Genomic DNA, 16980 nt, shown 5'->3' on the forward strand with positions numbered 1-16980 from the left:
ATCCTCTGACCTCAGCCTCCTGAGTAGCTAGGACTACAGGTGTATGTCACCATGCCCAGAAATGGGTTTTTTGTTTTTGTTTTTTTGTTTTGTTTTAATTTTTTTGTAGGCTCTTACTATGTTGCCCATGCAGGTCATGAACTCCTGGCCCCAGGCAATCCTCCTGCCTCAGCCTCCAAAAGTTCTGGGATTGCAAGCATGAGCCACCACACTCAGCACATTATTTAAAAGTTGGTGGATTTTTTTTTTTTTTTTTTTTTTTTTGAGACGGAGTCTCACTCTGCCGCCCAGGCTGGAGTGCAATGGCCGGATCTCGGCTCACTGCAAGCTCCGCCTCCCGGGTTCACGCCATTCTCCTGCCTCAGCCTCCCGAGTAGCTGGGACTACAGGCGCCCGCCACCGCACCCGGCTAGTTTTTTGTATTTTTTAGTAGAGACGGGGTTTCACCGTGTTAGCCAGGATGGTTTCGATCTCCTGACCTCGTGATCCGCCCGTCTCGGCCTCCCAAAGTGCTGGGATTACAGGCTTGAGCCACCGCGCCCGGCCAAAAGTTGGTGGATTTTTAAAGACTGATACACAATACATGTATATATTTTCTGGATACACGTGATATTTTGATACATTTGTATACTGTGTAAAGATCAAATCAGTATAATTGGGATATCTATTGCCTTAAACAGGTATCTTTTCTTTATCTGGGGCAGCCAAATGATTCTCGTCTGGGTATTTGAAAATATCAAATAGATTTTTGTGAACTATAGTAACCCTACTGATTGCTCAAAGCCTAGGTCTCGTTTCTTCTGTCTGTCTGTCTGTACCCACGGATCAACTTCTGTGCATCTCCTTCTTTGCTTTGTTAAGTTGTTTCCACACTGGAATTCCTCAGCATGCTTCCTGAATGCCTTCTGCTGCAGAGAATCTTCTGCAGGGATCCACACTTTAGTGGCTCTGTACTCTACTTTTACTTTAGGTTTCTGGTTGTTTATGTTGTAAAGAAATACTTCAATTTATGATTTTAAAAATATCGTTTGTGAAAGACCAATTCTTTTCACAGTTTTTAATGAAAGGATTATGCCTATAAGTAATGTAGGGGCCTCAGGGAATTGACTTCAGGAAATCGTGAATTTGCTCTTTATTATGTTGTGTAATAAAACACTTTTATATTCTCCCTGTAATCGTTTCTTGAATATCTTAACAGTACATTGTCAGATGTTTTCTTCTGAACAGGTGAAACTGTGTTATATGTGCCATGGTGAAATGTAGAGATTTCTGTAGCATTCGACAAAGAACTGTCTGCCTAAGGCTGCAGTTCTCAGCATGGGCATGCAGAAGGCTCAGTAGGGAGGCTGGTTATACATCTGGAGTTCTCGTCTCATCAGACTCACCAGAGGCCTAGGAACGTGGATCTCAAGTGCCCCAAGGGATTCTGATGTGTTTGAGAATGCTGCTTTGGGAATACCAGCAGTAACACTCAGAGAACATTGGCATAACCGGGAGGTCAGAGTGTGAGTGCACTGGAAAATATGGATGTAGTTGGGGTCTTGCAGTATGAGAGGTTAACCCAGAGTTGAAATCGAGGATTCCTCAGTTCTCTAACAGAAGCACCTATGATCAGGCCAATGAGCTTCACGGAATAGCTCCATCCTTCTGTATGATCAACTTGAGCATCACCCATACCCATATACGAGAAGACCCATCTTTTTTTTTTTCTGTTTCAAATTATTATTTTTTTTTATTATACTTTAAGTTCTAGGGTACATGTGCACAACGTGCAAGTTTGTTACATATGTATACATGTGCCATGTTGGTTTGCTGCACCCATCAACTTGTCGTTTACATTAGGTATCTCTCCTAATGCTATCACTCCCCCAGTCCCCCACCCCGACAGGCCCCAGTATGTGATGTTCCCTGCCCCGCGTCCAGGTGTTCTCATTGTTCAGTTCCCACCTATGAGTGAGAACATGCGGTGTTTGGTTTTCTGTCCTTGCAATAGTTTGCTCAGAATGATGGCTTCCAGCTTCATCCATATCGCTACAAAGGACACGAACTCATCCTTTTTCATGGCTGCATAGTGTTCCATAGTGTATATGTGCCACATTTTCTTAATCCAGTCTATCATTGATGGTCATATGGGTTGGTTCCAAGTCTTTGCTATTGTGACTAGTGCCTCAGTAAACATACGTGTGCGTGTGTCTTTATAGCAGCATGATTTATAATCCTTTGGGTTTATACCCAGTAATGGGATGGCTGGGTCAGATGGTATTTCTAGTTTTAGATCCTTGAGGAATCGCCACACTATCTTCCACAATGGTTGAACTAGTTTACACTCCCACCAGCAGTGTAAAAGCGTTCCTATTTCTCCACATCCTCTCCAGCACCTGTTGTTTCCTGACTTTTTAATGATCACCATTCCAACTGGTGTGAGATGGTATCTCATTGTGGTTTTGATTTGCATTTCTCTGATGGCCAGTGATGATGAGCATTTTTTCATGTGTCTGTTGACTGCATAAATGTCAAGAAGACCCATCTTCTGATGACTCCGAATAAAGCCAATATTCTAAAATGTGGTGTGAATGAGGCTTAGCACCCAATGGAGAGACCCCTTTGAGCTCTCCCCTCTGTGTTCCTGCTTTATGTATTTATTTAGACATCTATACTCCTACGTCATTCCAACAGTATTAACGGGAGAAGTTTTAACGTGGCATCTCCATAATATTGTGTGCATAGTATGCATTTTCTCCAGGGAGAGAGTTAGTTGCTTTCATCAGATTCTCAAAGAGGTTCAGAATCACAACAGAGTTATGAAGGACAGACTTGAGGGCACCGAGAGGACAGTTGAGCATGCTGTCTAAACTTCCGTGATCCTCAGTGAGGTACTGGTATATACTGGGGCATCGGAGAGGAGGAAGACACAGTGGTGCGTGTTTTCCGGTGTGTGCAGCACTGCGTGTGATGGTGGCTGAGCTCACTCCTCCTCTTAAGGGTGGGAACAGGTGATCAGAGAAGCTGCCCTGCCCTCAGATGTCTTATAGACAGAAACGTACCGCAACCCACAAAAGCAATTTTATAAGTGGGTAGCTTAGTGAGGCTTAGGGTGCGTAAGGACTGGGCAGGCTAAGGATGGAATGCTGACCTTGGAACTATAGGGTCAGAGAGTGGGTCATAAGTTGGAGAGAAAATGAAAATTCACAGTCTGGCGTAGCAGGGTTGGCAGCTCAATTTTCGACTTGGAGGAATTCTTTCATCCTACTTTATTGTAAAGGAAATTATTCAAAAACAGTCTATGACAACGCTGATGAAATCATTTCAAATAAAATGGATTCCCTTTATTCAGACCAGGAGGAGCCCTCATGCCTCCCCGTGCCCAGAGGGGACAGCAGCATGAGTGACACAGGGAGGCAGGAAGGAATGTCGCACTTGCTTTCTGCCATGCCACCTTTCTTCCTCCTTCCCATCCTAGAATTGATTCTTTTCTTTTTTTTTTTTTTTTTTTTTTTTGAGATAGAGTTTTGCTCTTTGTCGCCCAGGCTGGAGTGCAGTGGCACGATCTTGGCTCACTGCAGCCTCCACCTCCCGGGCTCAAGCAATTCTCCCGCTTCAGCCTCCTGAATACCTGGGAATTACAGGTGCCCGCCACCACGCCCAGCTAATTTTTGTATTTTTAGTAGAGACGGGGTTTCACCGTGTTGGCTAGGCTGGTCTGGAACTACTGACCTCAAGTGATCACCCGCCTCTGCCTCCCAAAGTGCTGGGATTGTAGGGCATGAGCCACCATGCTGGGGCCTGTAATTGGTTCTTCTAAAGGAAAGTCCATGCTCCTCATTTTCCTTGTTGGCAATGGCCCTGAGAGTTCTCATACAACCAACCGTTATGATATAGGCAGGATGACCCAAACAGGGTATGATTTTATTTCAAGGAGGAACAATTACATGGACAAGGGTTGTAGAAGTGTATTTGTGATATTACATAATTCATAGGTAATAGTCTTATTGTACATTGCTACAGAGAACTTATAAATAGATGATCCCAAGAGAGATACATTTGGTAATATATTAAATCCTGTCCCTTCCCTGATGGCCATCGTTCATAGAATTATAGACAAAAATTAGCAGCATTTGGAATAAAATATGAGAGGAAAGCTGCTGGAATCAGTAATGTGTGCAGAGGTGTGGCTAAAAGGTTACACACCATATTAACTTAGAGTAGTGTGATCATAAGATGATTTATATGCCAAAAAAGTATTTTATTTTAAAGACATAATCCATTGCACAAATGATTTTTAGTGTGAAGATCATTCACCGATGAAGAGAGACCCAGTTGGATCCCCTTTGTCTGAATTCAGGAGATGTCCATTTTTGGAGCAAGAGCTAGCAAAGAAATACTCTTGTAATGTGGTAGGTTTGCACTCATGGGACGATTAATCTTTCATGCTGTGTGATGCTTAGGGCAGTAAATAGCTTCCTTTTGTGCCTGTGGTCATAGTTGTGTCACATGGAATAATGTTTGCCTTTGCCGGACATATGAGGACCAGCAACCTTCCCTGGCTTGATGGTGCTCATAAAGTTTAGGGTTCCTATCACATCCTATGGCAAGGCTCCCCCTGGGACTGCCTCTTCCCCAAGACAAAGAAAGGAACAGATACATGGATTTTCTAGAAATTAGGGCTGGGGAATTATGGAGGGGGAAAATTGAAGTTTAGAAAAAAAACATGTCAACATTTGTTGGCCTTTGTAGTGGTAGAATAAATCTGCAAGTATGAATTATGACATTGAAATGAAAGCTACATGAACTATCAGCCTCTAAGGTCTGCATTCATTTATAGAAACAAAAAATATGCTATGGCCCAAGTGAAGAGCCCAGCTATTGTCATTTGAGAACTGCGACAAGAGCGGCCTCTGAGAGCTTCAGAAAAGTCTGTGAGGATCAGTTCATTTCTGAAATGGCCCACAAGCTGAAATAATTTTCCATATTCTTCCTAGATGGCCTTCCTTGCTGATGAATACTGCAACTATTGTCGAGACATTTTACGAAACGTGAGGAACCAAGAACTTGAGAGGGTAGGGTTTTATCTATAAAATACAAGCATTTATGACTCATTATTCATCATTTTTATTTGAAGAGACCCCATCAACAGATGTCCAGTGGTAGCCCACTGCACTGAAGTGCTTACATTCTGTGCACCTATGTTGTAGTCATTGAGTTCTTGAAGGTGACATTGATATTCAGTGTAATCAGTTGGAAATTCTCCAAGGTGCTAATACAGGTAACTTTAGGCTCTAGTACAAATTCAGCTATTTTTTAGATCCTAATTCCACTCATTTTGAATAAAGTATTGGTAATAAAATTCACCCTGGAATTTTCAATGGTGCTGAAGAGCCATTTTATTGATAAGCACTAACTGAAGATGGAGTAGGACTTCGCAGCTGAGTGATCTGGCATGGGTATTGTCACGATTGGATTTTATCCTAGAATTGACTGTGGAAAACATGAATAAATCCTTTAGCTATTCTGAGTTTCATCATCTTCAGTGTGAGATGAAAATCCAAGGAAACAAGTGCACATTCAAATGAGAATTTTTTTCTGATGCTTTAGTATATTCTAAGCACTTCAACTTTGGGTGATAACGTTCATTCAGCATGATTGCGTTTACTACCTACTCGGCGTAAAGCATTCTAGTGAGGGAAAGACCAGGATGCCTTCAGGATGGCCCCTGTCCTGTTGATGCAGTGTTACAAATATCCATCCACACTGGATATCTGACATATTCCTTTCCTTCTTCACTTACTCATCAAATACGTATTTAATTCCCACCCCGTGACCATTACCAGGACTAGGAAAGTATTCTCCATAAGGTTTGAGAAGTTAGTAGTCTGGTAATGAAAGGAGCAATGTTACCCAATAAATATGATGCAATGTGGAAAGTTCTAGAATAGCTGCATGATTAGACTATTCTGGGTGCCCAGAGAAGGCCAGGGAATGCTTCCACAGCAGGCCACATTGCTGCTGACTCTAGTAGGAAAGGCAGAGGTGCAATAGACAGAAAATGGGGTAGGAGAGGGATTCCAGGTGGAACCCACAGTGCAGGTAAAGACAGCATGATGTTCACAGGCATGATGTGACAAAAAGGTCACTGTGACTATATTTTATTATATTTTTTCTTTTTTTTGAGACACAGTCTTGCTCTGTTGCCCAGGCTGGAGTTCAGTACCTCCACCTCCTGAGTTCAAGCGATTCTCCTGCCTCAGCCTCCCGAGTAGCTGGGACCTACAGGTACCCACCACCATGCGGTGCGGCTAATTTTTTGTATTTTTAGTAGAGATGGGGTTTTACCATGCTGACCAGGCTGGTCTCAAACTCCTGACCTCAGGTGATCTGCCCACCTCGGCCTCCCAAAGTGCTGGGATGACAGCCGTGAGCCACCGCGCCCAGCCTAGATTTTATTATTTCTAAAGAAGAGAAGCCAGAGGGGAGGTGGGAAAGTAGGCTGATGCCAGAAAGGGCCTCGGATGCCCCAGGAAGAACTCTGACTTATTGAGAAGACAGTGGGGGAGCAGTGACAATAGGGCTTGGCTGTCGTGGAACAGAGAGGCAGCGAGGAGGTTTTGTCACAGTTGAGGTGAGAAGCGACCAGGGTCGGTTCTGAGGCAGTGACAGTGATATCAGAGAGAAACAGGGGCAGGTTAGAGAAATATTTCAGAGGATGGCGCAACAGGTTTGGTGACTTGGACACGGGTGGTGAGGGGTGAGCAGAGGTAGGTCTGTGGTGGTGGCTCCACCCAGGCCCCCCTTCCCCAAAGCGCCATGCTCCAAGGTTCCCAACTTGAGAGAAAAGGGATTGCTACGCCCTGTGTTGTATTTTTTGGAGTCTCTTTGGAGAAGTCTTCTCTAGAATTCATGCCCTGATAACAGGATTTTAAATCGGGGCCTGTGGCCAAGTAATTCAGCAGTTGACCCTAACTTCCTTGACAACCTACGCATGGGGCCAGCGCCTTGTCTAGTGTCACTGGCAGGTCCTAGCACCAGGACCAGGGGAGATACAAGGTTGTGATGGCTCGCAGTATCTGAGCCTGTGGAAATCCCAAACAGGCAAGAGTCTCCATTGGCTGCAAAGCCGATGAGTCACCTGGTTCAAGAACGGAAACTGAAAAGTCAACATGGGAAAAAACAGAAAAGAGGAGCCGCCATTTTGATGCTCCACGAAGTTGTCCACATAAGTCTTTAGAGAAGGCTCCTGTGTAGAACCACACCAGTCCCCTTTACCTTCCACAGTTGTTAGGCGACTTCTAACTTGATGGCAAGGAGGAGGTCTCGTAGATCAAGTACTATCACACCTCTCTCTGAGCTGAAAAATGATTGAGGCAGTCAGTCAGTCAGTCAATGAACATTTGTTCTCTCTCGGCTGTGCCCTGTGGCCCCGTCCTCATCCTAGTATAATCAGCTGGGGCCCCCTTGTGGTCAGAAACAGCTTCCCTTCTAGAAACTGCCTCAAGAAAATATTAACAATGTTCTACATTATCCCATCCAACTGGCAGGTGCTTTCAGATGGGTTGTTGGAAAGAATTCTATCAAAATACAGCTTGGAAAAGCTGAGAGGTCAAGCTTCACACGCACTGGAACAAAATTCATCCCATTGTCATCCGGGGCTAGGGAAGCATGTATGGGAGGGTTAGTCTTGCGAGGTGGAAAAAGAGTTTTGGCGATATGCTCTGTTACTTACCCAGGTGGAGGACTTGCTTACTTCCTTCTGGAAGTCTCTGCAGCAAGACACAGTCGTGCTGATGTCATTGCCTGACGTGTGCCAGCTCTTTAAATGTTACGACGTCCAGCTGTACAAGGTAGGCGGACACGTGAGTCTCTAGGGTATATCCACTGCAGAAATTGCCGGCAAATGCTGGGTTTGGACCCACAGCTCCACCTCTCTGCGGTCCCCATGGTCCTCTCAGGAGTGAATAGTGGGGTGTGTGGATCAGGAGCCCTTTGATCTCTGCCTGACTCTCAGTTTTCGTTTGTGAATTACCTCATGGAAACCAAAAGCCAATGCACATAGTGACCTCTGGTTCCATACCAGTGAAGTCCAAATTGAGTCGAAGTTCTTTCTCTGGGAATTTCTGGAAAATAAGACATTCTAAAATGAATAATTGGAATAATTTTGTAATATGCATAACTGCCAGGGTTTTTGTTTTGTTTTGTTTTGCTTTGCTTTGGTTGAAGCTCTGTCTCTAAAGTGATTGTATTTGGAGGGTTGTATTTGCAGGGTCAGGTCTGTATCTTTTCTGGGTTAAAAATGTGTTCTCCTTCGGCGAGTCACAAGCCTTACCTTTTATTTTAGTATTTTTAAGGAAATCATCTAGTACTTCTAAGTTTTCAACACAAAGGTTGAAAACTGGAAGCTGGGTTCAGCCCTTAAATATGTTTGGTTTGACCCACCTAGTACTGGCCGGCATTGTGTGGTTTTTTAAAGGTATTTGAATCACTTAACAATCTTTGAAAAATACTTGAGGCCGGGAGCAGTGGCTCACGCCTGTAATCCCAGCACTTTGGGAGGCTGAGGCAGGTGGATCACGAGGTCAGGAGTTCGAGACCAGCCTGGCCAAGATGGTGAAACCCTGTCTCTACTGAAAATACAAAAAAATTAGCCAGGTGTGGTGGTGTGCACCTGTAATTACAGCTACTTGGGAGGCTGAGGGAGGGGAATCACTTGAACCCAGGAGGTGGAGGTTGCAGTGAGCCGAGATCGCACCACTGCACTCCAGCCTTGGTGACAGAATGAGACTCCATCTCAAATAAATAGATAAAAATATAGGAAAAGAATTCCAACTGTGGCTGCACCAGTCTGACATCCTGCACGGGAAGCAGTGGCCAGGCTGTGTGATGCTGCTCCCTCAGATGGGGTGGAGACCCACTCTCAGACTTCTTGAGACCCGCCCTGTCCCTGTGGCATGTGTGAGCTTCAGTCACACCTGCACCATCAGCAGAATCGTAGTGTCTTGATACTTTTGTTGTAGGGAATTGAGGATGTTCTCCTTCATGACTTCTTGGAAGATGTTTCTATTCAGTACCTGAAATCTGTGCGGTTATTTAGTAAGAAATTTAAGCTGTGGCTTCTTAATGCTCTGGAAGGTTTTCCAGCCCTCTTGCAGATCTCCAAACTCAAAGGTAGGTTTCAATGAAAAAAAATAAATTCTGGGCCGGTGCAGTGGCTCATGCCTGTAATCTCAGCACTTTGGAAGGCTGAGGCAGGAGGATCACTTGAGCTCAGGAGTTTGAGACCAGCCTGGGCAACATAGTGAGATCCTGTCTCTACAAAAAAGTTTTAAAAATTAGCTGGGTGTGGTGGCACGCACCTGCGGTCCTAGCTACTCAGAAGGCTGAGGCAGGAGGATCACTTGAGCCCAGGAGGTCAAGGCTGCAGTGAGCCATGATCATGTCACTGCACTCCAGCCTGGGTGACAGAGCAAGACCCTGTCTTTAAAGTAAATAAATAAATAAATAAATAAATAAATAAATAAATAAATAAAATTCTGTAAGCATAGATGAAGCATCTGACTTTCACCCGGGCGGTAGCTTTAGCTGCTACCCCATGCGCTCAGCTACAGTCCGGAAGACCCAGCCTGCTGAGGGTTTCTGACTTTTAGTGCTGGTGATGGATTTTTGTGCTGATCCAGCCACACCCTTTTAAGCTGTTTCTCTTGTGATTACTAACATGGACTCAAAAGTCCAGGTCAAGGTGTTCTACATGTGGATATTCATCAGGGCATTCACGTCTCACACCCGAATTGCACCATCTCTCTGCTGAGTTAATTCTAGAATGCTTTCCCCTTCGGTCTGACTGCCAGGCTGCAGTCTCTGAATGCTGCTTCCACCAGGCTATCTGTTCAAGGCCTGCAGTGGCTTCCGAGCGTGAGCCTGAACTGCTCTGTCACCTGGTCCAGTTCTCTATCAATCTGCCCTCTTTGTGCCCCTGCAACTCCGTGCTCCTTCAAAGGCCAGCCCTTGCCCTGTCATGCCCTGTCAGATCGTCCTGGAAATACTCATTTTCTCCCTCTCACCTTTGTGAAGTTTTTCTATCATTGCCTGAAGCTCTCGAACTCCCCACGGGGTCCCGCCCTCCTTGGCCAGCTCAGGGCCATTTTCTCACCAAGCCGGCACCAGTTATTTCTTCACGTTTTTACGAGTCTTGCTTCCTTTGCAGTTGTTTCCTAGGTAGTGTAGATAGGGCACTTCTCAAAGTACCTGTATCATAGGACCGTGTCTAATCACCACCACCCCCCCGCCCCCGCCCCCGCCCCACACCCCCAGTGTGTTCACTACTCATGCTGGGTACCCTGATCCTGTTTGCCCCACTTGGAAATTTTAGGGACGTTGCAGAAGGTGAGACTGGGACTTGCTGCAAAGGGGTCCAAGGAGTGGGGAGCAGAGCCTCGCTCCAGTTTGCCTGTGCTCCTTTAATACCTGCCTGAATTCAAGCCTCTGTCTCTTCACTCTCTAGGCTATTTCAGCAGTTTCCTAGTTGGTCATCCTGCTTCCATCCCACTCCCCAGCCACACTCTCCTGCACCCCCAGTGATCATTGTAAAACAGCAATTAATCAATTACCAACCTTCCCTGACCTCTGCTGCCCAGATGGCCCACTCTCCTCCACTGCTGTGTAGTCTTTCACAGTTTGGCCTCTGGCCCCATCCCTGTCTCCATCTCCCCAGGGATTCCCATGACCCAACAGTACTCTTCAGCAACACTAGACTGGCTGTCCCCAGAAAAGGCCCTTATTCCTGCCATTTTCTATGCTTGGACTGCCTCCTGCCCCATTTCTCCCGGCTAACTCCTACCTATGCGTCAAAACCCAGATTAAATGTCACCACCTCAGTGAAGCTTTCCTGGATACCTTCTTCCAAACAGCCTCCCTTTCTTCCTTGTGCTCTCACATCGCGTGGGAGCACTTAGGCTGCTTTTGGGATGTGTTTTCATATCTGGTGACCACCCTCTGGAGCACGAGCCCCTTGAAGAGAAGGGCTGTCCTCTTCCATCCATCAGCTCAGCAGTCATCCAACAAATAGCTACTGAGCAAGCACTGCATGAATGTTCTCCCAAATATTTGTCGAATGAATGAATGCGTTCAAGAGGAGAACACCTGTTTCTGTGTGTTTTCATCCTTTCCTTTCCTTTGATTATTTTCCAAGGAAAGCACTGTAGGATGAGAAAGTTGGGGGTGCTCAGGATTCCTGGGTGAAAACCCTAAACTCCTCTGAGTACCTGTCTTAGTCCAATCTGGCTGCTGTAGTAAAATATCACCAACTAGGTGGCAGTAAATAAACAACAGGAATGTATCGCTTGTAGTTCTGGAGGCTGGGAAGTCCAAAATCAAGGCACCCACAGATGGGTGTCTGGGGAAAGTCTGCTTACTGGTTCACAGATGGCTGTTTTTTTGCGTTGTCTTCACATAGTGAAAGAGGCAAGGGGTGTCTCTGGGGCGCCTGATCCTCTTCATGGGAACTCCACACTCAGGACCTCATCGCCTCCCCAAGGCCCCACTTCCTAACACCGTCACAGTGGGGGTGAGGTTCAACATATGAAATTGGGGGTGTGGGACACAGACATTCAGATCATAGTAGCACTCATGTCAGATGCTGGGGCTACTTAATGTTTCTGGCACATGAGGACATTTCAGCCAAGCGTCCCCTGCCAGGATCTCATAGCCACTCAGAGAGGGCCAGCAGACAGGGCGTGGGGAAGTTGCAGTTTAGCCGGCTGTGCCTTCCTACCCCAAACATGCGCCTTCTCTTCCCCACTGCCCATGTGAGAACTTGAAGTTATTGTATTAATGGCCATGTGTGTTGTTCTTAACAGAAGTTACTCTATTTGTCAAAAGACTAAGAAGAAAGACGTACCTTTCCAACATGGCTAAGGTAGGTTTCAGCCAAGCAGATAGGAGGGAACAAGGCGGTTTCCTGAAAAGAGGTGAAAACTCTGAGTCCCTGTTAAGAGCGGGTGGTTGCTCTGTCCACCTGGAGGGCAGAGGGCAGGCAGGGTGGCCTTGCCTGGCCACTGGCAGAGGAGTCCAGGTGGGCCCCCATGACTCAAAGCTAAAAGCCTGCCCCCTTTCCGCCCATCCTCAGGAAGGCTCCAGTCTTCTCGCTCTCTCTCGGGGCAGGAGGGAAAGCAGGTCAACGTTTAAAAGATGCCCAATGTCCTGGTGTGGAGGGCTCATACCTGTAATTCCAGCACTTTGGGAGGCCAAAGCAGGCAGATTACTTGAGGTCAGGAGTTCGAGACCAGCTTGGCCAACATGGCAAAACCCTGTCTCTATCAAAAAAAAAAAAAATACAAAAACTAGCTGAGCATGGTGGCACGTGCCTGGAGTCCCAGCTACTCGGGAGGCTGAAGCAGGAGAATCTCTTGAACCTGGGAAGTGGAGGTTGTGGTGAGCTAAGATTGTGCCACTGTACTCCAGCCTGAACAACAGAACTAGACTCCATCTCAAAAAAATTTTAAAAAAAGACGTCTGAGGGAGGCCCCACAGAGGTGCCAGTGTCAGAGGTAACAGGGCACCGTAGCAGAGCCTGTGACAGACAGACAGACCCTCCACCCGTGTGTGTGGCCCTGTGAATTCAGTGTGGCCAGGCCGCCAGTTACTTCAGCTCTGACCTTTTCAATCATGGGTTGATTCACAGAAAGGTTGAGAAGGCTGAAGAAAAGATTCTGTGATGCTGGCACCCGGCTCGTGGGCCATCAGGAGTCTTCTCCCAAGTCCTGCAAGTGCCCTATCGGGACACAGCCTGGGGATCATCCTTCTCCAAATCAGTCTCCACTGGGAGGATCCCAGCTGTGGCTTCTGTGACCCCGAGCCGGGCCCCACCCTGCCAGTGCAGAGCCCTCCCCAGACTCTGAGCTCAGTGGGATTGTGTCTCACTGCCAGTCACAGCCAGTCCTGTTCTGCAAGGCTCTCACAGTCCTGACTCGGTTGGTCTGGAAATGACCCAGCAGCGTGCTCTTCCTCTCAACCCAACCAGAGCAGCAAGCGTGGGTTCTGAAGCCCGTCCCTGCTCTGAGCCTTATCTTCCCACTTACTGCCCCTCAGGAAAGTTACTTCACACTCCAAGAACCCTCAGTGTCCTTCTCTGTAAAAGGGAGAGGTAACTCGTGCCTTCTCCCAGGACTGCTGTGGGGACCACCAGCTGCATCCTAGGCAGTCAGTGTTGGGGACTAGATTGTCCCCATTTGACAGATGAGGATATCACCTCCCAGAGGCCAAATTCCTCGTGGCCAATGCTCCCACGAGGAAGGGACAGCCAGCTTCCAAATCCCACAGCCGTTCCCTCAGGATCAGTGCAGCCTCTATCTACACCTTCCTTATAGAGGCTAAATCCCCGGGCTCCCTCGCTAGAGTCATTCGGGCGTGGGGTGAGTGTGGTGCAGAGAAGCAGCAGCAGCAGCGCCAGACAAGCCCTGAATGCGTCTTCCTAGAGATGCGTTCTTTCTTCTTCCAGAACGGCAGTTCTAGAATGTGTGCAATTTTAACCTTTTCATTGTTTAAGATTCATTTTTAATGGGTAATACCCGCATCAATGTTTCTTTCTCCCCCACACCAAAAATCTTGGCAATCTGGGGAAGAGTTAGGCAAAAATAAAATGACAAGATTGAATGAAGTATTATGCCTCCCCATTATCTTTAGACTATGAGAACGGTATTGAAAAGTAAGAGGCGTGTCGGCGTTTTGAAGTCAGATGTGCAGGCCATCATCAATCAAGCCACTTTGGCTACTTCTAAGAAAGCCCTGGCAAGTGACCGGAGTGACGCAGATGAACTGGAGAACAACCCAGAGATGAAATGTAATCTTCCTTCTACAACTTGCTTTATTAGCGTGTCAGGCATAGGTTTGGGGCTAGCATGGCCATCGTTAACTCATGAATTTCTTTTTTTTTTTTTTTGAGACGGAGTCTCACTCTGTCGCCCAGGCTGGAGTGCAGTGGCTGGATCTCAGCTCACTGCAAACTCCGCCTCCCGGGTTCACGCCATTCTCCTCCCTCAGCCTCCCGAGTAGCTGGGACTACAGGCGCCCGCCACCTTGCCCGACTAGTTTTTTTGTATTTTTTAGTAGAGACGGGGTTTCACCGTGTTAGCCAGGATGGTCTTGATCTCCTGACCTCGTGATCCGCCCGTCTCAGCCCCCCGAAGTGCTGGGATTACAGGCTTGAGTCACCGCGTCTGGCCATGAATTTCTTAATAGGGGTAGAACTTTATAACTCTGATGTTCTAAGTTGGCTGCTCACACTTCTCTTCCTGTAGTGGGGTGATGAACACCCCCGGGAATGCCCTGTCCCTGTGCTCCCAGGACCTACTCCAGGGCCAGACAGGGCAGCAGTGCTGATACCTGTTAGTTGAGTTAATAAACGACCAGATGAGTGTGCTTGCTGCTTGACAAGTGTTTATCTCCAGAATATCTCCTGTGGGGGAAAAGTTTAGTTCCTGCATCTGTGTCTACACGCACAGACTCCTGTGTCTCCTCAATCATGCCTAAATTGCCTTGAGCTAGATGTCTGCCTCGCCACATTCTCCCATCTCTCTTGTTACTTGCAATGTGAAGTTTAACAATGGTGCTTTTACCATATTTCATTCCTTTCCAAACAAGTGATAGGAAGCAGGTGGATATTTTTGCCATTTGCTATTGATCATTGTTGTTTTTCAAGAAAACAATCCCCCTGCCATAAAGAGCTCACATTGCTGGCTGGTGTGTGTTGTTGCATCCCTGGGGAGTGAACCTAGTGGCGGAGGAGCTCTCCAGACTCAGGGAGGACCTGGGAGGCAGGGAGCTGTAGGATGGTTACCGATTATGAATTAGGGGCATCTCTAGGCCCTCCTATCATGGCTACGGGGAGGGTGCCAGGCTCCCCTGTGTGTGCCCTCTCCAAACACTCGCTGCCGGGATGCCCCAGGTAAGTCGAATGGCCTTTCCCTCTGTGGGCATAACTCCTTGCTAGTACTCTCAGCTGTGTCTACAGCTGCCCGCTCAGTTCCCAAGAACCCCTTCAGGCTGGCAGCTGTGTCTTATTCACCCTGGGCCACCCAGCATTGCACTGGCCTGCAGGAGCACTTCAGTGTTTCGTGACTTGAGGCATACAGAATTCAGGAGTGCACAAAAGCACCACCTGTAAATTACCCCATCCTCTTTCTTTCACCTTGAAGTAGGGCTGGCCATGGTAGGGTTGTGCCAGTTATTAAAATACTAAAATATATCATCCCTAGTTGTTGGTAAATGACCTCTGCCTGCTCCCCTCCACTGTCCTGTCCCTTGATAGTGTCCCCTGGCTGACCCCAATCCCAGATGCTCCCATAGGGCACTTTTTTCCCCCACCAATCCAGCAACTAAAAGGTTAACACAGAATCCAGCAGGCTTCAGAGCTGTTAGGATTACTAATTCTGATTAGTAATTCTGCAGTTCTGATTAGTAGGAACCCAAAAGGTCCCGCTTCCAATGCACTGGCTAACCAAACCCTGCTCTTGCCCCCAGCTGGATCCCAGGGAGTCCCAGGAGGGCATGAGAGCCCCTCTCCAGGTGCCTTCCAGACTGCCCGCTGGTCTGGCCAGGGCTCCTGTGCTCCCACTGGCATCTTCGTGAGTCCCACCAGGAAGATGCAGAGTTCCGCAGGGAGATAGTAGACTGCCAGCCACTGCTGATACCTGCAGGCAAATGCTTCCATTTCCAAGTCCAAGTGCACCTCCACCAAGCCTCGGGGGACCGCTGTAACCGACTCAGTTTCCCAAACTCTGTTTGGTATGCAGAAGCACTCAAAAAGCTGGGAAGGCCAAAGGCTGTTCTTTCCCTATCAGTGCTACCTGTGCAGGTGGAGGGCCCAGAACCTGACCTCACACCGGGCTCCACCTAACTGAGTGCATAACCGCAGGCAAGGCACTCACCCTCTCTCAGCAGCTTTGAGGTATGCCATCACTTCAATGACATTAATAAACCAGCCCTTTTGTGAAGATGGCAAGGATAGGTGAGGTCATGTCTGTATCGTTCAGTGAGCTCATCTGAAGACAAGGTCTGGATAATTGCAAGGTGTACTTATGGTTTCAAAATATTTCTGTTTCAACAAGTGGCAGAGGTGGCTCACAACAGTTATGTCCATGTAATTCTGAATAGATGACCGCAGAGGTGACAAAGCCAGCCTCAGGACATCCTCTGTGTTCACAATGAGCGTGAGGCCCTGGGGAGTCCCTGCGAGCTATTGTTCAGTGATGCTCCCAGGTTACCCAGTACACAAATACCTACAGAGAAATTCCGCTCTGCTGCATGCAATCTTTTGTTTGTTTATTTTGTGTCTTTGTAGGTTTAAGAAACTTAGTTTCTTTGCTGGGAACATCAACAGATCTCAGTGTATTCCTCAGCTGTCTGTCTTCACATCTCCAAGCATTTGTGTTCCAGGTAGGAAGCTGTGACTTAAAAAAAAAAAAAAAAAAAAAAAAAGTGTGTTGACCATTCTAGATAAATGAGTGCCCATTGCCTAGGGGATGGGAAAGAGGCTTCTTAGGCTCTGGCTGGAAATGTGTCAAGGCTGGCCTGGGTGTGAGGGCAGGGGATGGTCTCCAACTCTAGCAGGCGAAGAATGGGGGCCGGGGGAGCACATCACACAATGTGTGTGTGTGTGTGTGCGCGCGCGCACGCACACATATGTTTGGGTGCGTGGGAGTGTGTGGTGAGCATGTGTGTAGGTGTGGTGAGCGTGTGTATCAGTGTGTGAGTATGTGTGTATGTGGGTGTGGTGAGCGTGTGTATCAGTGTGTGAGCATGTGTGTATGTGGGTGTGGTGAGCGTATCAGTGTGTGAGCGTGTATGTGGGTGTGGTGAGCGTGTGTATCAGTGTGTGAGCATGTGTGTATGTGGGTGTGGTGAGCGTGTGTATCAGTGTGTGAGCATGTGTGTATGTGGATGTGAGCGTGTGTATCCGTGTGAGCATGTGTGTATGTGGGTGTGGTGAGCGTGTGT

The 16980-nt window shown here is 47.3% G+C and overlaps 1 protein-coding gene across 1 annotated transcript in view; it reads left to right on the forward strand.

The window, feature by feature from the left end:
• Positions 1 to 16980, forward strand: part of RFX8 (RFX family member 8, lacking RFX DNA binding domain) — a 77855-nt gene that overhangs the window by 47429 nt on the left and 13446 nt on the right. Inside the window, exons 3-9 of the mRNA XM_025354482.1 lie at positions 4284 to 4394; positions 4980 to 5033; positions 7722 to 7835; positions 9006 to 9156; positions 11844 to 11902; positions 13669 to 13825; positions 16325 to 16419. Of these exons, the coding sequence (XP_025210267.1) occupies positions 4284 to 4394; positions 4980 to 5033; positions 7722 to 7835; positions 9006 to 9156; positions 11844 to 11902; positions 13669 to 13825; positions 16325 to 16419 (741 nt within the window). The remainder of the gene's footprint in view (positions 1 to 4283; positions 4395 to 4979; positions 5034 to 7721; positions 7836 to 9005; positions 9157 to 11843; positions 11903 to 13668; positions 13826 to 16324; positions 16420 to 16980) is intronic.

Source organism: Theropithecus gelada, chromosome 13 (genome assembly GCF_003255815.1).
Source record: "Theropithecus gelada isolate Dixy chromosome 13, Tgel_1.0, whole genome shotgun sequence".
Classification (NCBI taxonomy): domain Eukaryota; kingdom Metazoa; phylum Chordata; class Mammalia; order Primates; family Cercopithecidae; genus Theropithecus; species Theropithecus gelada.